At 40.6% G+C, this 25,558-nt stretch overlaps 2 protein-coding genes across 2 annotated transcripts; both read left to right on the top strand.

Moving 5' to 3' along the window:
- Positions 1–634: 634 nt before the first annotated feature.
- TMC3 (transmembrane channel like 3) lies at positions 635–20,350 on the top strand. The gene is given in 22 exon segments (XM_010214150.2): positions 635–747; positions 2,024–2,167; positions 3,201–3,276; positions 4,876–4,957; positions 5,633–5,739; positions 7,078–7,176; positions 7,269–7,411; positions 8,699–8,846; positions 9,446–9,489; positions 9,651–9,798; positions 10,166–10,275; positions 10,438–10,516; positions 11,019–11,261; positions 12,915–13,043; positions 13,748–13,815; positions 14,028–14,156; positions 14,906–15,016; positions 15,508–15,633; positions 16,956–17,034; positions 17,237–17,279; positions 18,472–18,769; positions 19,422–20,350. Coding segments are annotated over 22 exon segments (3,381 nt in total). The 3' UTR covers positions 20,284–20,350.
- Positions 20,351–21,185: 835 nt separating this feature from the next.
- Positions 21,186–24,818, top strand: STARD5 (StAR related lipid transfer domain containing 5). The gene is made up of 6 exons (XM_088539842.1): positions 21,186–21,293; positions 21,379–21,428; positions 21,550–21,682; positions 22,819–22,936; positions 23,909–24,002; positions 24,570–24,818. Exons 1-6 carry the CDS (start codon positions 21,204–21,206, stop codon positions 24,715–24,717), a joined length of 633 nt encoding a protein of 210 aa, XP_088395968.1. The 5' UTR covers positions 21,186–21,203; the 3' UTR covers positions 24,718–24,818.
- Positions 24,819–25,558: the final 740 nt, after the last annotated feature.

Raw genomic sequence — 25,558 nt, 5'->3', positions numbered from 1 at the left:
CAGAGGCTGCAAATAAAAGATAACTACCCAGACCACTGATTTATGCAGGTAAAACCAGTGCTGTGTTGTGCCAAAGCTATTAAAGAGAGAAAATACCAAGTTAGGAACGAGTGAAAACTCTGTAAACAGCTATGCAGAAAAGTGAATTGCTTGGTAACTTGTAAGCGTCTGAATATCAGGTAGCTCGCTACTCCAAAAGATGTAAATCCAGATATAATGCATGTGTATCATGCCAGGAAATTGGGGCCTCGGCCTGGGAGAGGAACAGCCCTTGGATGCCATCAGGGTTATCCCCCGGGAAAGGCTCTCAGAGGCATACAGAGAAATGCAATCGCATCTTGTCAGCGAGGCTTTTAATTTAAGACCGCAGCGGCCGCGCCGAGGTGGGAAGCGCCTCGTTTGGGCAGCGGGCTGCAGAGCAGCCTGTGCCCTCGCGGGCCTGCCGCGAGCTGCCGCTTTAAGGCACTGCTGGCTGCGGGTCTGAGGCGAGCGGAGAGCGGCGCTCCGCTCCGGGCGCGCGGCCGTGCCCGCTCGCCAGTTAGTAGTGTCCGATCGCGCATGAGACATCTGTGCGGTGACCTAGCGGCTTCCTTGCAGTGTGGCAGTTCCGCTGGGGCAGGCGGTCACCGCCACCATGGCAGCAGTAACGGCGTCCGCTGCCGCGGGGAAGAGCGCAAAGTCCTGCAAGAAGTACCGCACGGTGAAGCGGCACGCGAGCATCTACACCTACCAGGAGCCGCCCCACAGGTAAGGGGCGACCGCAGCTCCAGCCTCCCTCCTGCTCTGGGCAAAAGGTGGGATCTTTGCTTTTGTCTTTCATTTAAACAGCAGCGCAGGGTGAACAGTAGTGTGACAAAATTGAGTCTTTTTCTATATTTAGTTTTATTTCAAACCTCTATTTTATTTTCACAAGAGTTTCATTCGATACTGCGCTACAAATGTCAGCAGTGTAACTCAGGTAAGTTCAGGGTAGACCAGGGTAAAAACAAAATCTCTATTGTTTTGCTGCTTATGTATTTCCAGGGATTGTCCAGTACGCCCAGGCATCAGAGGTGGCATAGGGGACAGATGGGTTTGTGGTCTGACCATGTATATTCTTTAAATGCTCTTACAAAGTGCAGCTTACGCTATGGCTTATTTCTAAGCCATTCAAAGGGTGCTGCTTTTTCAGCACAATTGCATGGAACTTTCCCAACAAACATATAGCCATGCAATTAGAAAATCTCCTAGCTGACGTTGGTTTTGCAGCTCTGTTTGCTTTATTCAGAGAGTAAACATAATTGACATGGATTTTTAGACAGAGTGCCCAGCGAGAGTGAATATTACTGCCACTTTGCACACAATACCTTGTTTCAAATGTGAAATGAGAGCTGTCACTGCAGACGTGGTGACAACGATTTAATAATCGCCTGCAGAAATCTGCTCAACCAAATAGATATCTTTTTGCAGGGTTTTTACATGCATCTTTTGTGTAATTCCTGGTGACCTAGGGGTCCCACACTTCAGCCCCTTCACCATAGGGAAAGGTGACAAAAGGCCAGGATTTTCTAAGCATACTCCCATTTCTAAGCATTCTCCCATTTTATCAAAGAAATATTTAATCGTTGTAATTATCAAAGTAACAGATCAAAAGCCTGTGGCAAATAAATGCATGTTAAGTGCTTTTGCTGGAAACGTTTAGACAACACTTTGATCCAGAAAAATTATATATAAAGTGTCCTGACAGCCTGATGTACAAGCTATACAATTTGAAATGCTGGCAGTGGAAAGACTTGGATTCCTAGTGGGAAACATGGATAATTTATGACTGTGCAGCAAGGGCGGGGGGGAGTTACATTGCAAAGAGAAATCATCCCGATTATTCATAGACTGTAAAACAAGAAGACCCTCCAAGTTCCCTGGCTCATCACTGTTACCTTGTTCTAATAGACCAACCAGATCATATGCAAGTCTACAGTTTTTTGGGGATCTGAATCAGAATGATTTGTCTTGTGTTTTTCCTCCCATGCGGCACATGCTGCAGTAACTCGGACAACGATTATGGCGAGGAGAAGGCTGACAGCCACGACCCGGAGCAGATCTTTCAAAACATACAGTACCAGAAGGAGATTATGTCCAACATCCGCTGCAGGCCGTGGCCGATGAGGCAGAAACTGAGGGCGCTCAGGTACCGGAGTTCGTATGAAAGCTTTCAGAGCCAAGGATCAGGGCAGTGTTTCCAGCCTCTGAAGTATTTCAGTCTAAGCTGGAACTGGATGAACCCAGAGATGACTAATAACTGCTAGGAAATCACATTGTGAGCACCCTCCTACGAGTCCAGGGAGCTGGCTGGAGGCAGGAGCCCCAGGATGGGATGAAGCCATCCTGAACATGTCCCAGCATGAAATCACACTTTTGCTGTTTAGGTAATAAGCAGAGTGGCTGCTGCTTTGAGGCCCCAGAAAAGGCTGTGTCTTCTGTTGGTAATGCACAGTGATACGTTTTTGAGCTAAATTGTTTCCCTCTGTCCCATTGGCAAAGGTGACTGTATGTGACAACATATGTCTCCATGAAACAAGAAAACAGAAAGTGGTCCGTAACTTTCAGGTATTGCGAATGTAAATAGTCCACACTTGTAGGTTTAAAAGGTAGTATTGTCACACCGCAGTTTAAAATTGCAGTTGTTATGTTGACAATACCAGATTTCCAATGCACAGTGTGGGTGTCTGTCTCTGTCCGGGCTGCCTGTCTGAACTGTGCCAGGCCTTTCCCTGGTGTGACCTGGAGTCCGTATGTCACACTGCACTGCTTGGCTTTTTGGGACTTGCTTTATTTTCCTCCTCTTCATCTAGCATCTTAACCCTGTAATGAGGACCTTTTTAATTTTACTCATTTAGGTAAATTGTGCCTTAAAAAAAAAAAAAAAAAAAAAAAAGAAAAGGACGATAGAAAGATAGAGACATTAATTGAAAGGACAGAGACAGAAAAAAAAAAAAAAGAAAACTCTCCCTGAAGTACAAGTATTGAATGTTGAGTTTTCTCTCCTTTTAAAAATGATAATAAAGATCTTTTAAAATACTTTTGTCTGATTCAGATGATGGTTAGAGAACCTGTGTCAGTGTTTCACAGCATTTGGTGGCTTTGCTAGTTGTTACTTGTGTAGAATTAGGAGTTCAGAGTAATATAAACAATGTAAAATGAAGTTTCTCCTTCTTATGCAGACAAGCTAAAGAGATTGTGCTAAAGTATGAAGGAAGACTCACTAGAACAAGAGGGTACCAAGCAGCTGGTGCCGAGGTATATCTGTTATTTTCTTAAATTACAGCTCTTTCCTATATCAACATTAATCTGTAGATTTCATATACAGAAGTGTGCTTTTTTTCTTTAAAATCCCAATCTCCAAGTCGAGAAGTCTGCAAAGAGCTAAAAAAGCAATTAAAAGCTTCTTTATTAGCTACTGCAAGTTTTTCATTTTGTTCAGATACACAGCAGGCAAGTAAAGAGGTGTGTTATCCATGTAATTAATCAGTGTTGCTTCTACTGACATGAAAAGTTCTGTATAATCTATATATTTGCTGCACAACCTGCAGCTTGATTATTTTCTCAGCCTTGTGAACCCTGTTTTCAAATGAAAAACAGAGGTTTTAATACATAAAAATGTATTAACTTTGACTAAAGAGATTGATGAGGTAGATGTTAATTAGAGAGTGACTTCTGTTTGGTTTCAAGAAATTAGACTTCATGATATAATATTGATAATGCTGCTGACTAAAATACAATTTGTTTGGCTTTTTTAAAAATATCTGTCTAAATGATGAAAGATTCTGTAAAATGAATACTCTACAAATATTATTTTCCTGTTGCTATTTTAAAATAACAAAAGAAAAAGTGGCCTCACATGGAGCTTTGTGTTTTTCCCCCCAAATGCATATGCATTCTCCACTGTATGTAGGAAGATGCAAAAAAGTAGAAGTTGAATGAAACTTTGCTAAATATAACCACAAGTTTTCCGCAGGTATAAACTGTAATAAAGAGGCACTGTAATAGAGAGACTTGGGAATTACAGTAACTGAAATTGTTGCTTTTGAATGTGATAACTCTTTCTTTCTCTTGGGTTTGTGTTTCTCTTAAATATAAAGTTAGCTCTGTGTGTTCTTGTGTTAGTCATAGAAATCCAATTTTATATATTTACAGCATTGGGATTTCTTCACAAATTATATAGAGGCTGTGATTAGTTTTGACTTAAGTTAAATACAACAAATATTCTACCCAATTCTTCTCAAGAACCAGTACTAGTAAATTCACCTTCTCTTAAATTCTGTCTTTGCTGCTTTTGCTTAAAAATGCCTCTTTTTACTCAGAGGTCATCTGAATGGTGTCCTTGCTTGAACAGGAGTGTTGGGCTAGGTAATCTCTAGAGGTCCCTTCCAACCTCAACCATTCCATGATTCTGTGAATGACTCTGTCATTTCCTTTGCAAAGGGTCTATGTTGATTTGAGCTGTTCTGTGAATTTTTGCCTGGTTTGTTGCTTGGGTTGCTCTGCAGATGGGGTTTGGTGTGGGATAGGATAGAGAGCAGCATCTGTCTGCTTCCTTCTGTGGTTTCCTCATGGTCCTTTGTATGTAAAATAGGTAGCTTGAGCACTCTTGTCTTTACCCTTGGCATGTAAAGGCCTCTCTGTGTCTCATTTTGGGGACATTTTGCTAGTAAGCGCAATTAGGAACTCCTGTTTTATAGGAAATCCCATGTTTTGCATGTTTCCGAGCTCTGCAGTGGTCCATTTTACCTATTTAACATCACAGACATGCTGTGAGACCTTGGTAATTAGTGGTTATAATATGTTTTCTGATCCTCATGCAAAAGCAACACAGCTCTCATTTCTCTCTCTTCTAAGCTTTGGAGGAAGTTTCTTCGACTCGCATATAATTTTGTGGTGATATTCATTCCTTGGGAAATGAGAATAAAGAAAATAGAGAGTAAGTAGAAAGTCTGAATGTACTGAAGAGTAAAACCTTGTGCAGGAATTACGGATCTTGTGGTTTATGTTTGAATTTACTGACTTATGTAGCATTTTGGAGTTGTGTAAAATTTCATCAGTGTCATGATTTTCATTTAAATACTTGTTTTTTTTCTACTTGGTTCCTTAGACATGGCATGGTTCTCAGTGACCATGGGGGTAACTTCAAAAAAAAAATCCAATTTGTCCCACTGTGCTCCCTTGACTATATGGGAAGATTTGGATATAGCTTTTCACAATCCACAGGACTGTGTCCTTGGGCCAAATAGGTCCTGTGTGGCGTGATCCTGCCTGGTCAGCCCCAGAGGCTTTGGAGTATTTAGGGCAGCCCTGCATGTCATGATGGTAGTCATGTCATACCTCTGTGCTTCAGCAGCACATGAAGAGGGATACTTGACATCACCCATTGTAACTACTCCCTGTGTAAATACTGATGATGATTATCAGACTTTCCTATCAAAGTTTTTTGCCAATATATTTGCTCTTTGACACAGTAATATCTTTTCTACCTAGCTGTTTGTCCTGCATGAATGGGGCGGACATTTCTTTTGACTCTTCAAATAATGCTTAATGAATAAATGATACCAGCTTTTATGTGCTGGGTGGCTCAGGTATGTGTTTCCTGTGGTTTAAGGTCATTTTGGGTCTGGAGTGGCCTCTTACTTCATCTTCTTGAGATGGCTGTTTGGAATCAATATTGTACTTACCATAATGACAGGAGCATTTGTAGTCTTACCAGAGGTAAGAAACCCTCGTTAATATTTACAAAGTGATGTTACACTTCCACTTTCTTTTCTGAATTAAGCAAGTGCTATGCTTAAAGACATCAGTTTTAAAGGTACACTTTAAAATGAATTATTTAAAGTAAATCCCACTGTCAAGAGTTATTTCTGCTAAAGGATAAGAGAATCTTGCTATTAGTATTAGATAATTTATCAATGAAGTATTAATGCTTTACAGGATATTTTTTTCTTCTATCCGATTACTAAAATGGAGAACTGAATCCCAAAAGCTGCACTGGGTATGCTCGAATCCTGCTGAGGTCACTTACCTGCAGAGAAAAATAACATTTTTCTCAAGAATCATTTTTTTGTTCACTGAATTTCTTGAATTTCTGAAAAGCCCCAACTCTGTTTAACTGCATCTAGATAAGGCCATTTGTTAAGAAGAAATTGTGAAGTACAAATTTATAGTGTATCTATTACAGTAGACCTCTGAAATTTATGGAAAACATCCTAAGCTTACTATCAACACTTCCTTCTGTAGCCCACAACAACAGATAAACACCTCCAAAAAAAAAAAAAAAAAGTGATTCCATTTGAACGTTGATGTCTGAGAGCGTTGCTGTTGCTGACTGGCCTTTGCATGAACCCAGCTTTCTCCATTCACCTAAGTGATAAGATTAGATTAGCGAGTTAACTTTCAGAAGCTCAAGGAGGTAAACCCCCCTCCACATACCTGCCTTCTCTTGCCCTGGTAAAGAATAGAGCAGATAATAATGTCTGTTAACATAACAAATGGTTTATAAATTCTGTCTTGCCTAACCAGTGTTCTAATGATGTTGTCAGAAGCACATAAATGTCTGCTTTTTTTCTTCTCATTATCTAGATTTAAAAAAGTAACAAAAATGAAAAGTAAATTGAAATGAAAAAAAGGTATTTTTATCGTTTTGTCTTCTTGCTGTTGTAAGTAAAAGTAGATTTAGACTTGAAATATCATTTTGAAATCAAACATCATATTTAATTTAAATGTGCTTAAAGTATAACGAACAGATATTTTTTTAAACAGATTTTGTTAATTAAGTTAACTTCTAATGTCATTTCTTCAGCCATCTCCAAGATGTCTACAGAGCATTCAACTCCCTAAAAGGTAGACCTCAAACAGCAGAAGTCAGCTGCTTTACTCAAAATTGAATGCAGTATTTCTCATGAAGTTGGTAGCTTAGAACAAGGAATGACCAAAATACCTGCTAACCTCATAGTGTCCCCCGTGCAGGCAGCGCTGTGCGCGTCGTGCTGTGCAGCCGCTGTCCTCAGACACTCTACACGCAGTTTCTAAGATCTTGTCCCTTCTTTCCAGCTACTGGCCGGAGAACCGTTTGGCACCACAGTCAGCAAGACCATTCCCAAGGAGCGTATTGCATCTGCTCAGGATCTGGACACCATCTGGTCACTGGGGGCAAGGCTAAAACCTCTCTTTATTGTTTTGCTGTCCGTGTTGTGTTGCAGCCAGGGTTTGCTGCTCATATTCACGGGCTCTGGTCTTTGCAGGGCTACCTCCAGTACTCGGTTTTGTTTTATGGCTACTACGGTTGTGACAGGAAGATTGGGAAGGCTGGGTACAGGCTGCCTCTTGCTTACTTCCTTGTTGGAATGGCAGTGTTTGCTTACAGCTTTATCATTCTCTTAAAAAAGTAAGATTTCCATGTATTGCTCTTCACAAGCTTTTATGTACAGACAATTGTTAATGATATATTTATTCCATTTCCTCTGTATTTATTCCCTGTAGTTCAACTAACCTCTTCAAGTCTGCTAATTTCTGGGAGGCAGATTGAGTTTAAATCTAGCTTGCTCTTTATCTTTTTGTCATTTATATTCTCTCTCTCTCTCTCTCTTCAATTCCTCTGGAAGGAGGGCAGTGCTGCCAGTGCGTGGGGCTTTGGCAGGTCTCTGCCATGTGTGTTTTTGCAGAATAAGGACGGACTCTCACTGAAGTGTTTTCTATTTTTTATTTCCTGATATAAATATTATTATGAGAGGAATTTAGATTTTTAAATGTAATGTTTTCAGCATTATTATTCCCATTTATTGGAATACGAATATAGGAATACTGTCATACATCTAATAGTGCTGCCATCATACAAGCTGGTAGGTGGCATCCCGTTCAAATGCGAGCTCAGGGACTTTGCTGTGTAAGGGCTGGGAGCAGGAGCTATCCAGAAGAGTGAGCAAGCTGCCACTGCTGGCCATAAATCTGGGAATGTGCAATCCCTGCAGGGTCACTCTATGCTTTCTCCTTTCTCTTTCCCTTCATCTCTCAATAACTATTTATCTGACACAGATCCCTGCTTGCTGTTCGTCTTTTAATTTTGTCCTTCTGGATGCCCTTTCTTTCATAAGCTATTAATCTTAATTTCTTGTGCTTTGCAGTGTTCTGCATTCTTGCCTACCTGAGCTGACTAAGCCTTCCCCTCTGCCCAAGCTCTGTAAAATGGCACTGTCATTCTGCTTACAATAACATATATTTTGAGATGAAAGCAATACAAAAAAAAAAAAACAGGCAGATCCTGTTCATGATCACGAGCTTTGCCAGACTAACTCATTATCACAATAAGAGTGATCTTATGTTGTAGTATTCTCTAGCTGGATTCTGCCTGAAGTTCTTAAAATTATATTAAACCTTACTAGAGCCCTGGACTTAATTTGCTTTATTTGCCAGCTGTAAAGAATGTAAATGTTATCAAACTGCCTTTCCAAAGTCCATCACTTTTGAACTAGAGCATGAGTGAAGTTGAAGCTGGTTTATTCTCTGAACCTCACACTGGTTTTGGTTTCTTCAGAAGACTGATAAGGACACTTTGTCACAGATTTTTTGGTAGTTTGTAAAGAAGTAAACATTTGAAAACTATGAACAAACCACTGGCTTCCTTTGCATGCATCTTCACACATTGACAACAATGAATATTTGGTCTCTTTTACAGAATGGCAAAAAATTCAAGAATGAGCTTAGCGAGTGCCTCTGATGAAAATTATACTTTCTGCTGGAGACTGTTCTGTGCCTGGGACTACTTAATAGGAAACCCTGAGGCTGCAGAAAGCAAAGCTGCTGCAATAGTTAATAGCATTAGGGTGAGCAACTGACTGACAAATTATTTTGATTTGTTTGTTGATTGAGAATTAAATGCGCTTTTCCTTTCGTTTCCCTACATTCCCTATTGCTTCCCAGTACTGATTTCTGGGTCTGTTTGCCTAGGATAGAGCTTGTATTGCATCTCTGTGGCGTCACAGTCGTGTCGTATGTTTGACTCTGAATTTCTGTTTATACTAATGATAAAAGTTAAGTTTGAGATAGGACATCTTCTGATGTGACTTTTTGTTGACACCGTCATTCCCTTTTAGTCTGTTTTGTTCTGTGCCAAGAAGGACATTGTATTTCATGAAATGTCTCATTCCATGCCATACTAAATGGGAAAAGAAGTTAGGGTGATTGAAGTAAATTTGCCTGTGATGCAGTCATTGAATAATGGAATCAAAAATATTTTAAGGGTGTAAAAGCATTATCTTATTCTGTCTCTCTATACAAACGGTCCAGGTACATTTTACAGCTCTATCAATATGAAGGTGTTGGATTAAATACAGATGCTTTCCACTTAAATTTTAAAAACAGCTATGTTTTTCCCTATTTGTGTTGAATGCTATTAAAATGATCATGCTGTGTTTCTTTCAAGGAAGCTATATTGGAAGAGCAGGAGAAGAAGAAAAGCAAAAACCTGTATGTATATAAGATCAGAGATACTTTCTAAAACACTGCTTCAATGCAGATAGCAGTGCTATTGTGCTTGTTTCATACATCTAAAAATCACGATAGAGAAGAACCCTGGTGCCAGGGTTCAAAAGACAACCAACTGCATTGGCTGTGTGATTCTTTTCCAGGGCTGTGACTATAAGCTTAAGGATTATTGCAAATATCCTTGTGCTGCTGTCCCTTGCTGGAAGTATTTACATTATTTACTTCGTTGTGGATCGATCCCAAAGGTTAGAGCGCACCAAAAAGGAATTGACTCTTTGGGAAAAAAATGAGGTATGAGGTTTCAGGTGTGACACCACTGTTAGACAAAGGACTAGACTCTCTATAGCAATAAGATTCACTGAGGTGTAGTCACAAGAGAGTTGCCAGGAGAATGAGGAAGACCATTCTGCTAAAGATGCTGTCATCTCATGTACAGGCATGTAACTCTCTGGAGTAAAGACTCCTGAAGAGTGTTGCAGATCTATAATTTTGGATGTTATTTATTGTTATTACTAATGTCAGTTATAACTTTCTAAAGTGTGTTCTCCAAGAAGAGCAATCACGAAAGCGTGCACATCAATAGCGTTTCAATCAGCATTCAAGGTACCAGAGATCCATGTGGACAGCTACAAAAATGCTGGTTCTTTCTGTTCTGTAGGTAAGCGTAGTTGTGTCGCTGATCACAATGATTGCACCCTCTGCTTTTGAACTTGTGGCAGCTTTAGAGATGTATCATCCAAGGACCACTCTTCGTTTTCAGCTTGCCAGGTATGGCTAGATGATAGACAGTGTCAAGACAACATGGGGAGCAAGGGAGGAAGAGGAGAGGTGTGTTCTGGTTGTATGGCTGCTTTCAGCCAAAAGAGAGAACGTACAAGAAGCCCATGGGATAATAATGCTGATCACTGATATCTTTTTTTTTGTTTTCAGGGTTCTTGTTCTGTATCTGGGAAACCTCTACAGTTTAATCATTGCCCTTCTGGACAAAGTGGACAGTATGAGTGTCACTGTAAGTTTAGCTTGACGTTTCATGACTTGTAAAACTACTTAGTTTTATAGATAGCATTTCTTTTATTGAAGTACACATGAAGTCAGATGTAAAATTGTTTGAAATCAGAGTATTAAACACATTATTTAGTTAGTAAAGTCAAGTTTAGTATGTAATGTTTACTTACAAATATTTGTATTTTTTAGAATAGTTAAATCCTCTTGGTTGTGTAAAGTCTAAATAGACATCCTCTTTACTGCTTAGCTACTTTAAAAACAAAATACCCACCACCTCAGGCCAAATGTTTCTAACCACTTAAAATCAAATTACAATATTGTGTCCTTATGAATTTCACGTGAATCTGTATGTTGGCAGCTACTTGACAGTTATGTAAGTGCTGCTTGACAATACTTGCAGAAAAGTATTTGTACATGTTGCAAGGCATGAAGATTTGCATGTATTGTAGGCATGAAGTCAGAAAGGACAGCTGAAAACTTCACTTTCAGGACATTTATTCTTTCAGGACTCTGAAGTTAACAGCAATGCAAGTAATTCTACTGCCTTCTTAGCAACCAAAACTCTTCCTGACAAAGACAACTTATCTACAACTATTCCTGGTGTACAAATTAAGGGAAACAGCAGTGTAACACTGGAAGACAGACGCACCCAAAACTTGACAGGTTCTGACTCGGTTAACAAAACAATTTCTTTTGACTATAATAATCCGAATCCACAGGATCAGTGCTGGGAGACGTATGTTGGTCAAGTACGTTACTGTTTGATTGTCTTATTGACTTATTCCTAATCCACATTTGACCATAAATTAAAATCATGTGCAGAATTCTAAAACAGAAGTTATCTCTCTGCAAATTACATGCTTCTAGCTGATTTTGCCAAGCGATATAGTCACAAATATGGGTTTTCTTTTTGTAGAGTATCTGTAATGCCTTCACTATTGTACAAATATTCTTGCCCCAAGCTTTGGTATCTGTCTTCAGCTCTGCACAGGCAGATTTCTACAGATGCAGGATATGGATACAGGTCTCATTTTTAATAAAATATGCCCTTGCGCATAGAAACATGACTATAAAAATATGTAAGCATGTACAAACAAGCATCCTATTAATACCTTTTTAAAATTCAGTCCTGTGCAGATTCAAATTTGGATAGAAGTGAATGTTATCCATTCATTTGGTGAATGCACCAAGAAATGCACTTGGTCACTGTGCTCCATCTTTGCATTCTCTGTTCATTTTGCCTTCGTAAAACAGAGGAGAATTAATTCTTCATCTTCAGACAACAAGGGGCAACAGAAGGTTTCCAGCTACTGTTAATCCACAGGAATGGAGCCAGTTGGATTTAGTGCCATGTGGGCATATGCCTTTACTTTGGGTGGTTAGCAATGACATTAAGACATACATGGAGAATTTTTACCCACACAAAACATAACTGATGTCATTTGATCCCAATGTGCTTTGGTCTCCAACTGTCAGTACTGTTCTGGTGACCTAGACATTAGCTATTAATGATGTCAGTATGTCTCTGCTTGCATAGCTCCTTCTTCTGGAGTGGAGGGGGAAAAATAATTTAAAGAGAGTCTTGTTCTGCAGACTCTTTGATCATCTGGGATAAAAGTTCCCTCCTACATTTAGTGGTCTGATTGCAATTCTTGTATGCCCCTCTCCCTGTTCACAGACATCACTCACTGAAACTCACTTGGTCTTTGGGGTAAAGAACATCAACATCATGCTTAGGGAGCCAGGAAGTTTTTTTATAACTGGGCTTTTTCTTTCTTTCTTTTTTTTTTTTTTTTTTTTTCTCCTTTTTTCCCCCCCACCCCAAGATTGGTTGGAGATGTTTGGAAATATCATTTTGACTTAATTGTATGTTTTTAAAGCTGTTAAATATAGCATGACTTAAATCACTTGGAAATCTTTAGCACTATGCAGATCTCCTATGGCTTAGTGATCACACTGTCACTGAGTTCTGGTTTCATATGGGGAGTAACCATTTCTCAGCATGAAACACGTGGCAAGTGTGCATTACAAGAGCCAGTCCAATAAGGGATTTGGGTACAACAGAACATACAGAACACATCATTTTTTACCTACATACATTTTAAGAAAGACAGTTTATAAGAAAGCTTGAAACTGTTAAGACCAGAGTTTTACTGCTGCAAGCAGTAGAGGAGCATCGATTGGATTACATTTTTTCTCTTTGCTAGAATAAAGGCAAGTAAATTAAACAATCTCTCATTGGGAAAAGCTAAAAGAAAATGTATTTATATATTTAAATCACCATTCCATCAGAATACTAAGCTTCAGCTAAAATACACAATGCAAAATAGATTATATGGACCAGTATGCATGTCCTCTTGTTTTGAGAATGACTCAAGATGTTGGAACAATCTGTATTTCAGGAAATGCTGAAGCTGTCAATTATCGACATGATTTTCACAGTTGCGAGCATCTTGCTAATAGATTTTTTCCGTGGACTCTTTGTCCGGTATTTAAGCGATTGTTGGTGTTGGGATCTAGAAAGCAAATTTGTAAGTATGCTTTAATTTATGCTTTACGTGTGCTTTAATTTTAACAAACTAAGTTGATGAGACTGCGTAGACTTATTTCCTTAGTACTGAGTATTTTTAAAGCCTTTTGTCACTTTAACAGTTTCTTGGTATCAAGTATCTATAAAGGCACAGTTCGTGCTGTGTAAACCAGGTATAATCTGGAGGATACAGGGTAAATGTTCAGATGTTTTTCCCAAAGGTATTCCTATAGCCATGGTGTAAAACCTTTTCCAAAATGAGAACATGTCTCGATGAAAGACGAGTAATTTGTGGGCCTTTAAAAATAGGGAGCATGGAAAAAAGGACCACATCCTATCAACAACTGTCTATCATGTAGAATAATAAATATGTATTGCTCCAAAAAGGCAGAAAGCCTTTTAAAAAAAATCATGTTCATACTTGGTTAGCAAGCAGCTGTTGGCATGAAAGTTTGAGCTCTGTTCTCTTTGCCTTTAATTGAACAGTGAAGTAAATTGAAAAGGAATTCGGGTTTTTTGTTTGTTTGTTTTTTTAATTATAGGCAACAGATTAAGTTTACTGTGTTCTCACTGCCTGCCCATGGCTAGCATTTACTCTGGTGATTTCAGGCTACATGCTGTTCTGCAAACTGATTCAGTCAAATGTTTCTAATACATGATCTGGAAAAAAAAAAAATAACTCCACCTATACTGTATTTCTTGTAGCCAGAATATGGAGAATTCAAAATTGCAGAGAATGTACTTCATTTGGTCTACAACCAAGGAATGATCTGGTATGCCATCTATAAGCAATTTTTCTTGTCCTTTTGTTGGTTGATTACCAAGTCAACATGGTAATTCCCACCTATTCAAATAGGCTATTAGTACTGCAGTATTAAGAGATTGTTGATAAAGTGATGAGCCGTGGATTAACTGCTTGGTATATGTTTTGCTGCTAAAATTGCTTCTGGCAATACTAAGCACTGAAATGACACTGTTTTTCTAGGATGGGAGCCTTCTTTTCACCTTGCTTACCTGCATTCAATGTTCTCAAATTGATCGGACTCATGTACCTGAGGAGCTGGGCTGTATTAACGTGCAATGTGCCGCATCAGCAGGTTTTCAGAGCGTCCCGGTTAGTCCAACTAAAGGGCAAATCAAATGCATCCTAGAAATGTCTTCTGTGTATAGAAACAAAATCAGAGGAGATCATAGGGTTGAAAATGGAGATGCAAATTTGACAGTAATACTGCCAAATAAAGTACATGAGGAAAAAAAAAAAAAAAGGTGAGGGGAAGAACTGAGGAACTCGAGATTTGTAGAGATATAAACCAGGGTGGTTTAAAGGATATGCACAAGTAACACAAAGGAACTGAATTGCCTGAGACTGGTTGTGACTACTGTAAAACTTGGTAGGCATTCACTACAAAATGTCAAGGTATGGATTTTTCTGGACAGCATCCAGAGTTAGAAGGACTCATTAGGAATTGCCTCCCTCCTCCGAGGAAATGAACCAGTACCATCTGAAGGATGTTTTATGGCCACAGTTTTGGTGCTGAATAGGTTTTTAACATGTTTTGAAGATGAATCAAGTTTTGCCACCTTTTTCCCCTTGCCAGTAGAATTGGGTGATAAATTAGACTGGTCCTATAAATAGTTTTCTGGCTCAGGCAGTGACATCTGGAAGCAGTGCAAATAGAATTTGGATCATTAAGAGTCTGTTCGTAGTGGCTCTGTGCAGACTTCCTAACCATAACAGAATGATTTTGATCTTTCAAAAACATAGATCTTGAACTTGTTAGGAAGACACAGACTTAGCCTTCATGTTTCCTCTGTTTTTTTCTCTGATTAGTGTAATCTGAAAAATGCTGTCTCTTCCTGCAGATCCAATAATTTCTACTTGGCCATGTTGCTGTTCATGTTGTTCTTATGCATGTTACCAACAATTTTTGCTATCGCTCGATATAAGCCATCTTTAAGCTGTGGTCCCTTCAGGTAAGTTGTTATGGACAAATGAAAACTGCAGAGATGTTATTTCTCCCTCAATAAATCCATCAAATTCAATAATACCCAAATTGCTAGTAAATAAAAGTTTATAGAAGAGATACTGCTTTTGTTTGTTAATTCAATAATTAATTAATTGAATGTGTGAAAGTCCTGAGTGAGGCTAGACCTTTTGGATTATATACAGTGTTCAATTATTTTATGTTTATGTGCCTCTAAGCAATCAACACACATTGTCTTGGGAACATGAGGTGTTTCAGCTCAAGCACTGCCAACTCAAATGTTTTTGTGCTTTTGAAAACTTATTAAAAAGTAAATAATGAAACAAGTAGCTTAATGTATTTTTTTTTCCTTTTGGCTATACTGTTCCAAAGTAGTCTTGGATGAAAATTCTTGTTTATTCAGTGCAATTTTGCTTGTAAATTTGATCTTCAAGGATTTGCTATAACTTATTTTAATTATCATTTTTCCTTCCCTTGTAGGGGACAAGAAAAAATATATGATATTGTTTCAGAAACAATTCAAAACGATTTTCCTGCATGGTTCAACACAGTGATTACATATATCAGCAGCCCTGTGGTTGTCCTCCCTGCACTGCTACTTCTATTGTAAGTACTATGATTTTCATAGAAAAGTCAACCTCATTGAATTAATCATGGGCTTCTCTCTAAAGAGTCAAATGCAAATACTAAGGAACAAGAACTGTATTTTTGTGATTTTGCTAGGCATATGTGCTGTGGGGATCACATGGGAATGAGACCCCCACATTTTCAAAAGTAATTTCTCTTTCTGGGATACTGTGTTAAAGGAAACTTTTTATTGTAACAGTTCTCCCAGTACTCTTGGTTCCACAACGTTATAAGCTCCCTTTTCCTTCTCAGGAGCAACTCAAACTTATTTTCCATTTCGTCTTGGTCATTAGTTTCCTTTAGGACTGTTTACTGGTTCAATTTATCATTTAAAGAGGCTACCCAGTCATCCTGATTCCTGACCAGATAAACCAATTAGGAAGGTCTGTTCTTAAGTGTTAATGTAATACAGCTTCCTGCAGACTTTCCAGTGAAAGTGCTTGCTTACTCCTGTCTCTAAATAATTGTTCACGGCTGCTAATTAATATTTACTTTTGAGCTATTTGAAATTCACTTTGTTTCTATGAAGTATCATCTCTTTTACATGTACCTTTGTATAATTTCTCTCCATGCAGAATATGCCCCCACAGCCTTTTTTTAAACGAATCAGACTCAAGTAGTGCTTCCTATTTGTAACTTTTCCTCTGAAGTCACAGCCATGTAAAAACACGTATTTACACATTCAAGTAGATCTGTTGATCTCCTCAAAATGAGGGCTAAGCACATATGTAAATATTTTTGGTATCACACATGAGCTAGAGCTCATGAAACTTCTTACTCAGTCTGAAAGCCAGTGTAATGCATTATGTCAGGCCAGATCTAATCTCAACTATGCCACTGTGAATAAGATGTTACTCCAACCAAGTCAACAAAGTGACGCTGATATGAATATGCAAACTCAGCACTAGTTTTACTATCTCTGTTCAGTAACCTTGGATTGGAAGAAAGAAAATATATTAAAATATTGTTTGTTTGTTTTCCTTGCTACCAGAATTTAAACAAACAAACAAAAAAAAGAAAGCTGGGAATAGGCAGGGTTACCAACATAATGAGAAGACCTGCAAAGAAAAAGAGAGAAAAAGCTACAGTTGGAACTGCCGTTAAATAAGTTTGCATTGTCACTTACTTTTTTTTTAAACTTCCATGTGTACTTTCATGTGAAAGGGCTGCAATTATAATACAAAGGAAATGCTAGAAAGCAACCAAGCCTTTGTACGATTTTGTGGACGTCTAGGCCCTCCAAGAGAAAATTTAAAGAATGTTTGAGGTAACTTATATTCTGCCCTATTTTTTAATTCTAGCATGCTAATTTACTACCTACAAAGTATTGCAAGATCATTGAAATTCACCAACAATCAACTGAGAATGAAGATACAAACAGTAAGTACAGTGGTGTTGTGTGTTTTGTATGGTTTGGTGGGTCTTCACAAATGTATTATCCTTAATCAAATCTCTGAAGTCACTTTGTGTTTCACAATACAAAATCAGTTTGGTGGTACTTATGCTTTCAGGTTAGTGGGCTTACTTTCTAATCTATAGTAATCTAGTGTTTTTTATTCTCATGTCTGTGTCTGTGTTTTAGGAAAGAACTGAAGATAAGAAAAAGGTGGTTCAAATGGCAGTAGGTAAGTTGGTGAGCTTTAGAAATACCGCTATTAATAAAGCATTGAGACATAAAATCATTTTGATATCTTGCACATAGATAAGTTCTACTCTATTTTAAAATCTTTATTTCCTTTAGAGTCCTCCTTATAGATGTTTTTTGAGGTCATCTTGACTTAACCTTGACAGTGTTTAGGTGTAAACTAAATGCAAGGTGTGTAGTTTATAGCTAAACTCCATTTGGAGCCAGGGTTAGTATTTTCCTGCTTGTTTTCACCTAACAGGAAGGAATTAGTAAGCATTCTCTGATGATTCGGATCACATCAGACCTTGTGTAGAATACATAGTAGGCAGAAGATGAGAGGGGGAATGGCTCTTATTCCTTGACCTGAGTGGGCTGAACACGTCCTGTGCAGTGAAAATTTTTCACTCAGCTGTCTACTGTGTCCAAGGGGGTGTGAAACCCTGCCTTGCACATCTCAGGTTTTAGCAATGCGATACCCCAGGCAAAGGTGGGGAGAGGAGGCATTCTTTTTAATCCTTTCCACTGAAGGGCAGGGATTAACAAGTAAAGTAAACAAGAGCTAAAAAGAAGTGAAAAATTGCTAGCCCAAAAAAGCTAACAAGCCACGATTCAGTAACATAATAGCTTGACCTTAATGTTGCTGACACCCTTATGAAAAAGCTTAACCCAGCAGAGATATAAATGTTGAAATAATTGATGCATAGCAACCTACTTATGAATCAGGAGAAACAACTAAAGACAATGAGATAGTCTCTTAGCTGGGTTTTCCTTCTAAAAGAAACCAAACTAAGCTGTTGGCTGTGACCAGTCTTTCTGTTGCTGGAGTCAGTTTCCTGATTTTGGCCCTCTTCATATCAGTAATTGTATCTAATATAAGGTATTTTTTTTTCTTTGAAGAGATATATTTGCTTCTTGCTCATCTGGGACACCAACAGTGCCATTTTTAGTGTTTTCACTATATACCCTGGTGTTATGAGGACCTTCTGTCTATGTACTGCAGTCTGCCAGTCCGTCCCTTTATCACTGCATCTCCCAGTACGACACAAGTGCTTCTCCTTGCTGAGCTCTTGCCTGGGGTCTGTCAGCATTGGCTCCCTTGGCTGAAGGATGAATTTGAGCCACTGCATTTACACAGCAGCTTTTAAACTTTGAGCCCTGGAGTTATTCCTGTAATAATTCCTGTTTTCTAGCCAGAATGCAGAGCATGGATGGGAATGACAAGAGACCAGAGCAAGAAAGTGATATTATTAGTCAAGAGTCTTCAGTTCGGTCGTCAACTCCCCGAAAAAATGGCAGTGTCTTGAACTTCGAATCTCCCGTGAGCAAAGGCACGAGAATACAAACCATTTCCCAGTCTGTTGCCCAAACTGTGCCCTCAGCTGATGCAGCAAGGCCTATCAATGCAACTCCGACTACTCCAACCTCTTTAACACCCGCTCCCTCAGTGCCGAGTGTACAGAAGCCAAGAAGTGACCACATCACAAACAGGCAAGGCTCTTGATGTTAAAATGCCATTTACTGTAGTGGCTGTATGAAGTACTTATATTCATTCACAGAGTAGCTGTACCTTCAGACTCTCTCTGCAGCACAAGAGCTGAGGAAATTTTTAAAAGCAGATTCACTTACCAGTGAACTTAGGTTGCTGGTAACAGCAACATCTCATTTCTCCCTTAATTCAATTGCCAGAGTGCCTTATAAGACTTTGGAAGGTGGAGTTCACTCACGTTTCAAATCAAAGGCAAATATTAAGCTCCCTTTGTGGGGATTCCACACACAGAAATATGTGCAGAGTTTCTTTGAAGGTCTAGGTGACATGTTGTTGGTAGGTTGGTTCAGACAGCTGCCTATTTTTAGTGACAAATTAAGAGCATTTTTGCACAGTTCTTATCACAGGAAAACGGATTTGGAATGTACCTTGAGAGGTGAGTAATCTGTTGCCATTTCCCAGAAAAAAAAGAAATGTTTCTGCTAATTTCTAGCGTATATTTCTCTAACTCTTCCTAACAAGTCTGAAAAACAGATTCTGCAGTCCCCACTCTCACAGTGTAGTGTTTGACTTCCAGAGCAATAAATGTAATCTGTTTTAATTATACTGATAAATAAGTCTTTCTCTATTTCCTTTTTGTTTTGCTTCCTAAAGGTACACAAGCATTGTGCATGGGAGTGCAGGTGAGCTTTGCAAAACAAAGCCCTACACACCAGTCACTTTCAAAAAGCACGTTGAAGATGTTCACTCTGAGCCTCTCTTCAGAAAGGGCATTCGACAGGTAAATCCAGATGCTCTTGGGGCAGGAGCTCCTGTTTTTGTGGGACGTAGGCCATATGCTACCAGATATTTTCTTGTTAATGAACACGAGTCCCGCAAAAAGCTGCTCCGTTCTACCTCCCGACTCCCAAGGCGCTTCTGAATGGATGAGGCGGGAGATATTATTGAGTTGTATCCGCGCAATGTCAGAAGATACGTGGTTCGGACACCACACCAGATGTATTCCCCCCATCCCAGTGAGGAGGAGGATGATGAAGAGGATCTGAGGAGAGACTTAGTGAGCAGAAGCCATCGTCCCCGCTCACTGTCTGATCTTCGCCCAGCACCCCGCTTTTACATTGGGGAACATGCTGATGGCCACGTTCTTATGGGCAAGGATATAGCCAAGGTGCATTACAAATCCTGGGATGATGGCTTTGAGCTAGACCTGGATAGGCCCCCATACGCTTACAAAAAAGTACACCTGAAAAATGTTGAAGTTGACCAGCACTATCCTGAGCAACGTGTGAAACCTAAGTCAAAGCATAAACTAGAACAATCTCCGACAGAATCTGATTCCATGTCCATTGAATCTAGCAGCGATCCGCAGAACAGCGGCAATGACCAATACATCCAGGTCATTCACAGCAAGGAAAAATACCTGAAACCTGGAGCAAAGCTCACAAAAAAGAAATCAAAAAACAGTGTTGATCTAGATACGTCTGAGCCTAATGAACTGGTATGCTCAAATGTCTGAGAGCTCCATGTCATCTTTGTGCTTTGAACTGGAGCATCCCCAGTTGTATTTGCTGTTTGATGTCCTCTGGAGAAACTGTAATGTGGTCATGGGAATGACAGTGTACACGGGGAAAATCCACTTAGCCTCGTACTTTACTGTTAACTGGATCTTGCTTTAGTAACACACTCGATATGTTATAATGAAGAAAAAAATTAACCCAACTTATTACTATTATGCGCTGAAAAAAAAAAAAAAAAAAAAACCTACTACTGTAAAATGAAAGGCTATGTACTGGGCACTTAATTAAACCAGTTCAAAAGTATGTCAGGTGAGGCTCTTTGACACAGTCACAGCTGCTGTTGGCAGTGACTCAGTCCAGCAGGTAATGGGCTTCCCACAACCGCGGTGTTGCTATCTGCACGACTGTCTATGACCCATCTCTGTGCCTAGTTTAATCACTGGAGCTCAAGCAGAATAGCTATAGGTGAAATTGAGGGAATACTGAAGCTCGGAGTGTACCCTGTTTCTTCAGCATGTGCTACGTGGGTGAGGGACTCGCGTGGCTGAAGCGCGAGGGGGTCTGTGAGCGCTCGCGGGGGACAGTGCAGCCCCCCGACAGGCTGCCCAGGTAGACGTGGGTGAAGCTGCCTCTCCATGACCTTTTTAAAGTGTATTTCGTTCCCCGATCTATTCCTCTACCCTGAGTCTCTCACTGGCACAATTTTACAGCTTCCTTAGACGCCCCCCGGCACAGCGGCCTGGGCTCCCCCGGGCGCCGGGGCTCCCCGCGCTGCCGCGCGCGGCGGCGGGGACGGTCCGGCCGCTCAGGTGAGGGGGAGGCGCCGCCATCGGCCCAGGAGGCGGCGCGCGGCGGCGCCCTCATAGACGGCGGCTTCCTTCCCGCCTCCCGCCTTCCTCCTGCTCCCCGCGCCGCGGCTATGGACTACGCGGGGCTCGCCGGGGCGCTGGCCGCCAAGCTGGAGCTCTACCGCGGCGACCCCGGCGGCTGGCACGGCTGCCGGCGGACGGTGAGCGGGGCCAGGCCGGGCCGCGCCGGGCGGGGGGAGGCAGCGCCGAGCGGCGGCGGCTCAAGCGCCTGTCCCCTGTCCGCAGGGCGAGGTGACCGTGTCCTGGAGACCCTCGGACGAGTTCGCCGGCAAGATGTGAGCGCCCCGCGCCCCTGCCCGCTCGTCCGCGCTGCCCGGGGAGGGGGACGGGGGCTCCCACGTCCCCGCGGGCGGGTGCCCGAGGACGCTCGGTTTTAGCTGCCTTGCCGCCCTGCAGCTACCGCGGCGATGGCTTCGTGCCTGCCAGCCCCGCTGACGTGTGGGAGCACATCAAGCCCGTGGCCGGCGGCCTGCGAATTGAGTGGGATGAAAACGTGAAGGACTTTGAGGTCATGGAGGTGATCACTGAGGTAAGCACCTGGAAAACGGAAAGTGTCCTGGGGGGTCTGGCGTTGGTTTTGGGAGAGGTGGACACGGGGTGTTTCATAACATGTAGATAGCTGAGATTGTTATTAACACAGCTAAGCTTTTAAGGTGTCTCACGATTGTTCTTGGCAAGTTATTTGCAAGGGGAGAGGAGACTTACAAAATGCCCTGACCTCACTGAGCGCTGAAGAGCTGGTGCCGCTGCGCAGCCCTTGCCGAAGAATCTCGCGTTGCCGCGTCCTGGCCTGGCCCGCGGCGTAACTGCGCCCGCGCTGTCCTCGCCTGACCCCGGGCCGCCCGGCCCTGTCGCAACGGCTCCCTCTTCTACTCAGAGATGCTCTTTATGTCCATGTGGCGTGCGTGGAGCATTGCGAGTGAAAAGGACTGTGAAAGAGCTGCTGCTGCAGCCGCTGTGAGAACACAGCCTAATTTCCAAAGTTTTATTTAAAAGAGGGAGGCTTGGCTCCCCAAACAGGAGGTCATGGATGTAGTTACTCTAAGGCTTCCAGGGTGCGAAGATGACCGATCCTAGGGGTGTTGGTGGGAGCCCTAGGTAGGTTTCTCTTGTCAGAATTTTACAAATTTATGGAATTAAATATAAGCTACATCTTTAGAAATGGTAAAGCCTGCAATTTGATATTCATAGACTTTGTTAGGCTTTCCAGTGTTTACCAGTACGGTAGAAAAAAATGGTCTGGGAGCTTCCATCGCAATACACTCATACAAGGGGACCAAAGTAATAAATTTTCTGCAGTAGAACAAGTCTAGGTATCAAACTTCATCCTGTGTGATGTGGTAGAAAGAAGATATCTCCTTTAACTCCCTAAAAAGGACAGGCGTTTTAAATATCCCATATGTATAGATGTGCCCAATACCCATTTCATCATCCCTTGTGGTGTCTTACCTGTGAGGAACATCGTTGTTTTCCTCCATTAGTTTGTCTATCAATACACATTAGTGCCAGGTACGAGAGCTTCAGTTGTGCTGAACTGCTTTTTTTTAAAGAAATAGTGAATGGAACTCTATAGTATGGCTAAAGAGTAACTGTTAGAGCTCCTAGTTGCATAAGGATCTTTGTCGTAAAGCACTGATTGACATAATTCTGTTTTGTAACTTCTAGAATATTTCTGTGTGCAGAACCACAACCCCTTCAGCTTTCAGGAAGATTATTTCACCAAGAGAATTTGTGGATGTGGTAGTAACCAAGCAATACGAAGATGGCACTATGCTATCTGCGGGTAAGATGCTTATGTGCAGTGTGCTAATATAATGCTATAAGGCAATCTGTAGCTACAACAAATAAATGGAAGATGAAAAAATAAATAACGTTTGCTGTTTGGAGGCTGTGGATTCGATCTTGATCAGAAGATAAAATAGTAATGGCATGCTTACATCATTGCCCTCAGATGGAGTACAAAAGTCAGGCTTTTGTTCAGGCAATGATTGTATTGTTCGCCTGTAGTTTCTTCTTATGGTATGCTTTTGAGATCAAATAGTTATTTCATTTACTGTTAAGTTTTTTGTTTTGTTTTGTTTTTTTTGTTTTGTTTTTTTTTTTTAAGAGTTTGCAGGACTTTTTGAAAGGACTACTTTGAGATAAATCTTGTTTTACCATTTTCTACAACGCTGCTTGATTTTTTTTTTTAATGAATAAACTGAATAACTGAATAAACTACCATTATTGTTTATCTAAAAAATCATCTCTCTAAAGTAGTGATTTTTATGGGGCTGGTACTGCATACGTGCATGCCTCTCCTCTTTTCACTTCAGCATATTGTTTACCTGTTACAATTTAGTTTTTCTTTGCCCCACTGTTCAGCCATCCCATTGTCCTGTGTTTCTTAGCAGACCAATGGTACATACTCCTGTGGAATGGAATTGTTGGAAGTAACTTGAATGACCTCTCAGATGAGCAGTGACCTCATACTACGCAGTTTCAATAAAACTGCTTGAAAGGGTCTTGCTTTGTACCTCACAGCTCAGTTAGAAGTGCAACTAATTTTGTTTTGTAGATTTCACAGCCAAAATTGTTCCTTTTAGTCATCTTTTCTGACTGCCTGTATGGCTGCAACCTAACATTAAAAACATTAGGCTGTTGTTTCTCTTAAATATATGCCTTTAAGTTGCTTCTTAGATGGTGCTTTGATTACAATGGGCCTTTTGACATCTCCCGTGAAAATGGTATTTTTCTTGGATGCTTTCTCTTATAGCCAGCCATGTGGAACACGCACTCTGCCCTCCTCAAGCCAATTTCGTTAGAGGGCTTAATTATCCCTGTGGCTCTTTCTGTATACCTATTCCAGGGTAAGAACAGATCTATTTAAACACTATATATTCTGAAGTCCTTCCTGTCTGTAGTTCAATCTAAGAGTATAAGGCCGTATGGCCATAAGTGACCTGTAGCCTCTAGGGAACCACAGGTTTCTGTCTTCCTGTGACTTGTCATCGTTATGAAGAGCGCACTTTCTGTTCCCTTCTGTGCAATGAATTATTCTCTTTTCATTTCCTAGAAGGAAGTTGTTAATGTTACAGGAACTATCATTATGGTAGGATTTCTGCTGACCTTTTATGCAAAGATTCAGCAAAACATACAAGCATGTTTTCAGCTTTTCAAAAATGAGTACATGGTGGTTTATTTCACTGGGTAATTCAAAAACAGAATCATGTATCTAATTGGGTCCTCCTTTGGTTGTAATTTGACTTGCAGGGATAGCCACATTCGTAGAAATTTTAGAAAAATGCTTGTTGTCAATACAAAAAAAAAATAAAGCTTTTTTTTTTTTTATCTATCATCAGCTAGTGCATGTAAAGGTTAAAGTTCTTAATATCTTTAAACATGAAGCTATAAAATTACTTGCATTGCTTTTGCAGAGAATCAAACAAGACTCAAGTCCTCACCTTCTTCCAGACTGATCTTGGTGGCTATCTTCCCCAGACTGTGGTGGAATCCTTCTTTCCAGCAACCATAGCTGGATTTTATAGCAATCTGAAAAAAGCTGTTAAGACATTAAAATCGTGACAAAGCCAGTTGCTGAGATGACCAACTGAGGGTAGAAAAACCACTGGCAGCTTGAGGTTAGAAATGATGGGAAATAGAGGTTGGCCTACAACATTTTTTTAACAGCAGAGATACTTAGAAAAGGTGAAGTGGGAACAATGAATTGAGCAAGGTAAACTTTTCACCCAGCATTTTCTACCTGTCTGCATTCAAAGCAATGCACTGTCTTCTAATGTATTTTTTCATTATTAAAATAAAGATTATCACACAGGATGCTGAAAGAATCCTGGAGGCAGCACACTGCTAGCTGTCTGCAGGGAAAAGATGCATATTTCTCATCTGTTCTTGGCCACACTTCATCAGTGTCTATCAAGAGGAGCTTTCTAAAATCCACTTAGCGCTACGAGCACTGGTCAGGTGCAGGTCAGCCCTGTTGTCTCTCTGCAGCTCCCCAGAGACTCCCTTGGAACAACGTTCCTTCCTCAAAGGAAGCGCTAGCTCTTTCGCTGCCAGCACTCGCATAGCTGCAAAGATGTGAGGATGGGACCAAGCCAGCAAGCAGAGGAAGCCAGAATGAATCGGGCTGTGTCTGGAGGGGCCAACTTGCTTCTTCCAGCAACTTCGTACTAATGGTAAACATGTGCTCAAGTTCTCTTTTCTGAATCAGGGTCTATCAGTCTAAATCAATTCACAGTTCTGTGGTCTGGCAAGCTCCTTTCCTCCCTTCTCTACCAAAAGCCGTGATTTCCACAATATCACGAACCAAACTGCATTGACATAGTGGTAGTAAATAAACAAGATAAAGCACTTTACCTGCTATTTTTTCTAACTGTACTTGAAATGACCACGTATTTAAACATTC

This window comes from Tinamus guttatus, unplaced genomic scaffold (assembly GCF_059628265.1).
Source record: "Tinamus guttatus ecotype Peru unplaced genomic scaffold, ASM5962826v1 Tinamus_guttatus_pri_ptg000004l, whole genome shotgun sequence".
Taxonomy (NCBI): domain Eukaryota; kingdom Metazoa; phylum Chordata; class Aves; order Tinamiformes; family Tinamidae; genus Tinamus; species Tinamus guttatus.
This window is presented reverse-complemented; position numbering and strand designations above follow the sequence as displayed.

What these genes read in the sequence shown, in the direction of transcription:
- STARD5 (XM_088539842.1), top strand. Translation starts at nt 21,204, where the DNA reads ATGGACTACGCGGGGCTCGCCGGGGCGCTGGCCGCCAAGCTGGAGCTC. An exon ending in TCATGGAGGTGATCACTGAG is followed by an intron (nt 21,683 to 22,818) that starts GTAAGCACCTGG and finishes TGTAACTTCTAG; the next exon opens with AATATTTCTGTGTGCAGAAC. An exon ending in TGGCACTATGCTATCTGCGG is followed by an intron (nt 22,937 to 23,908) that starts GTAAGATGCTTA and finishes TTTCTCTTATAG; the next exon opens with CCAGCCATGTGGAACACGCA.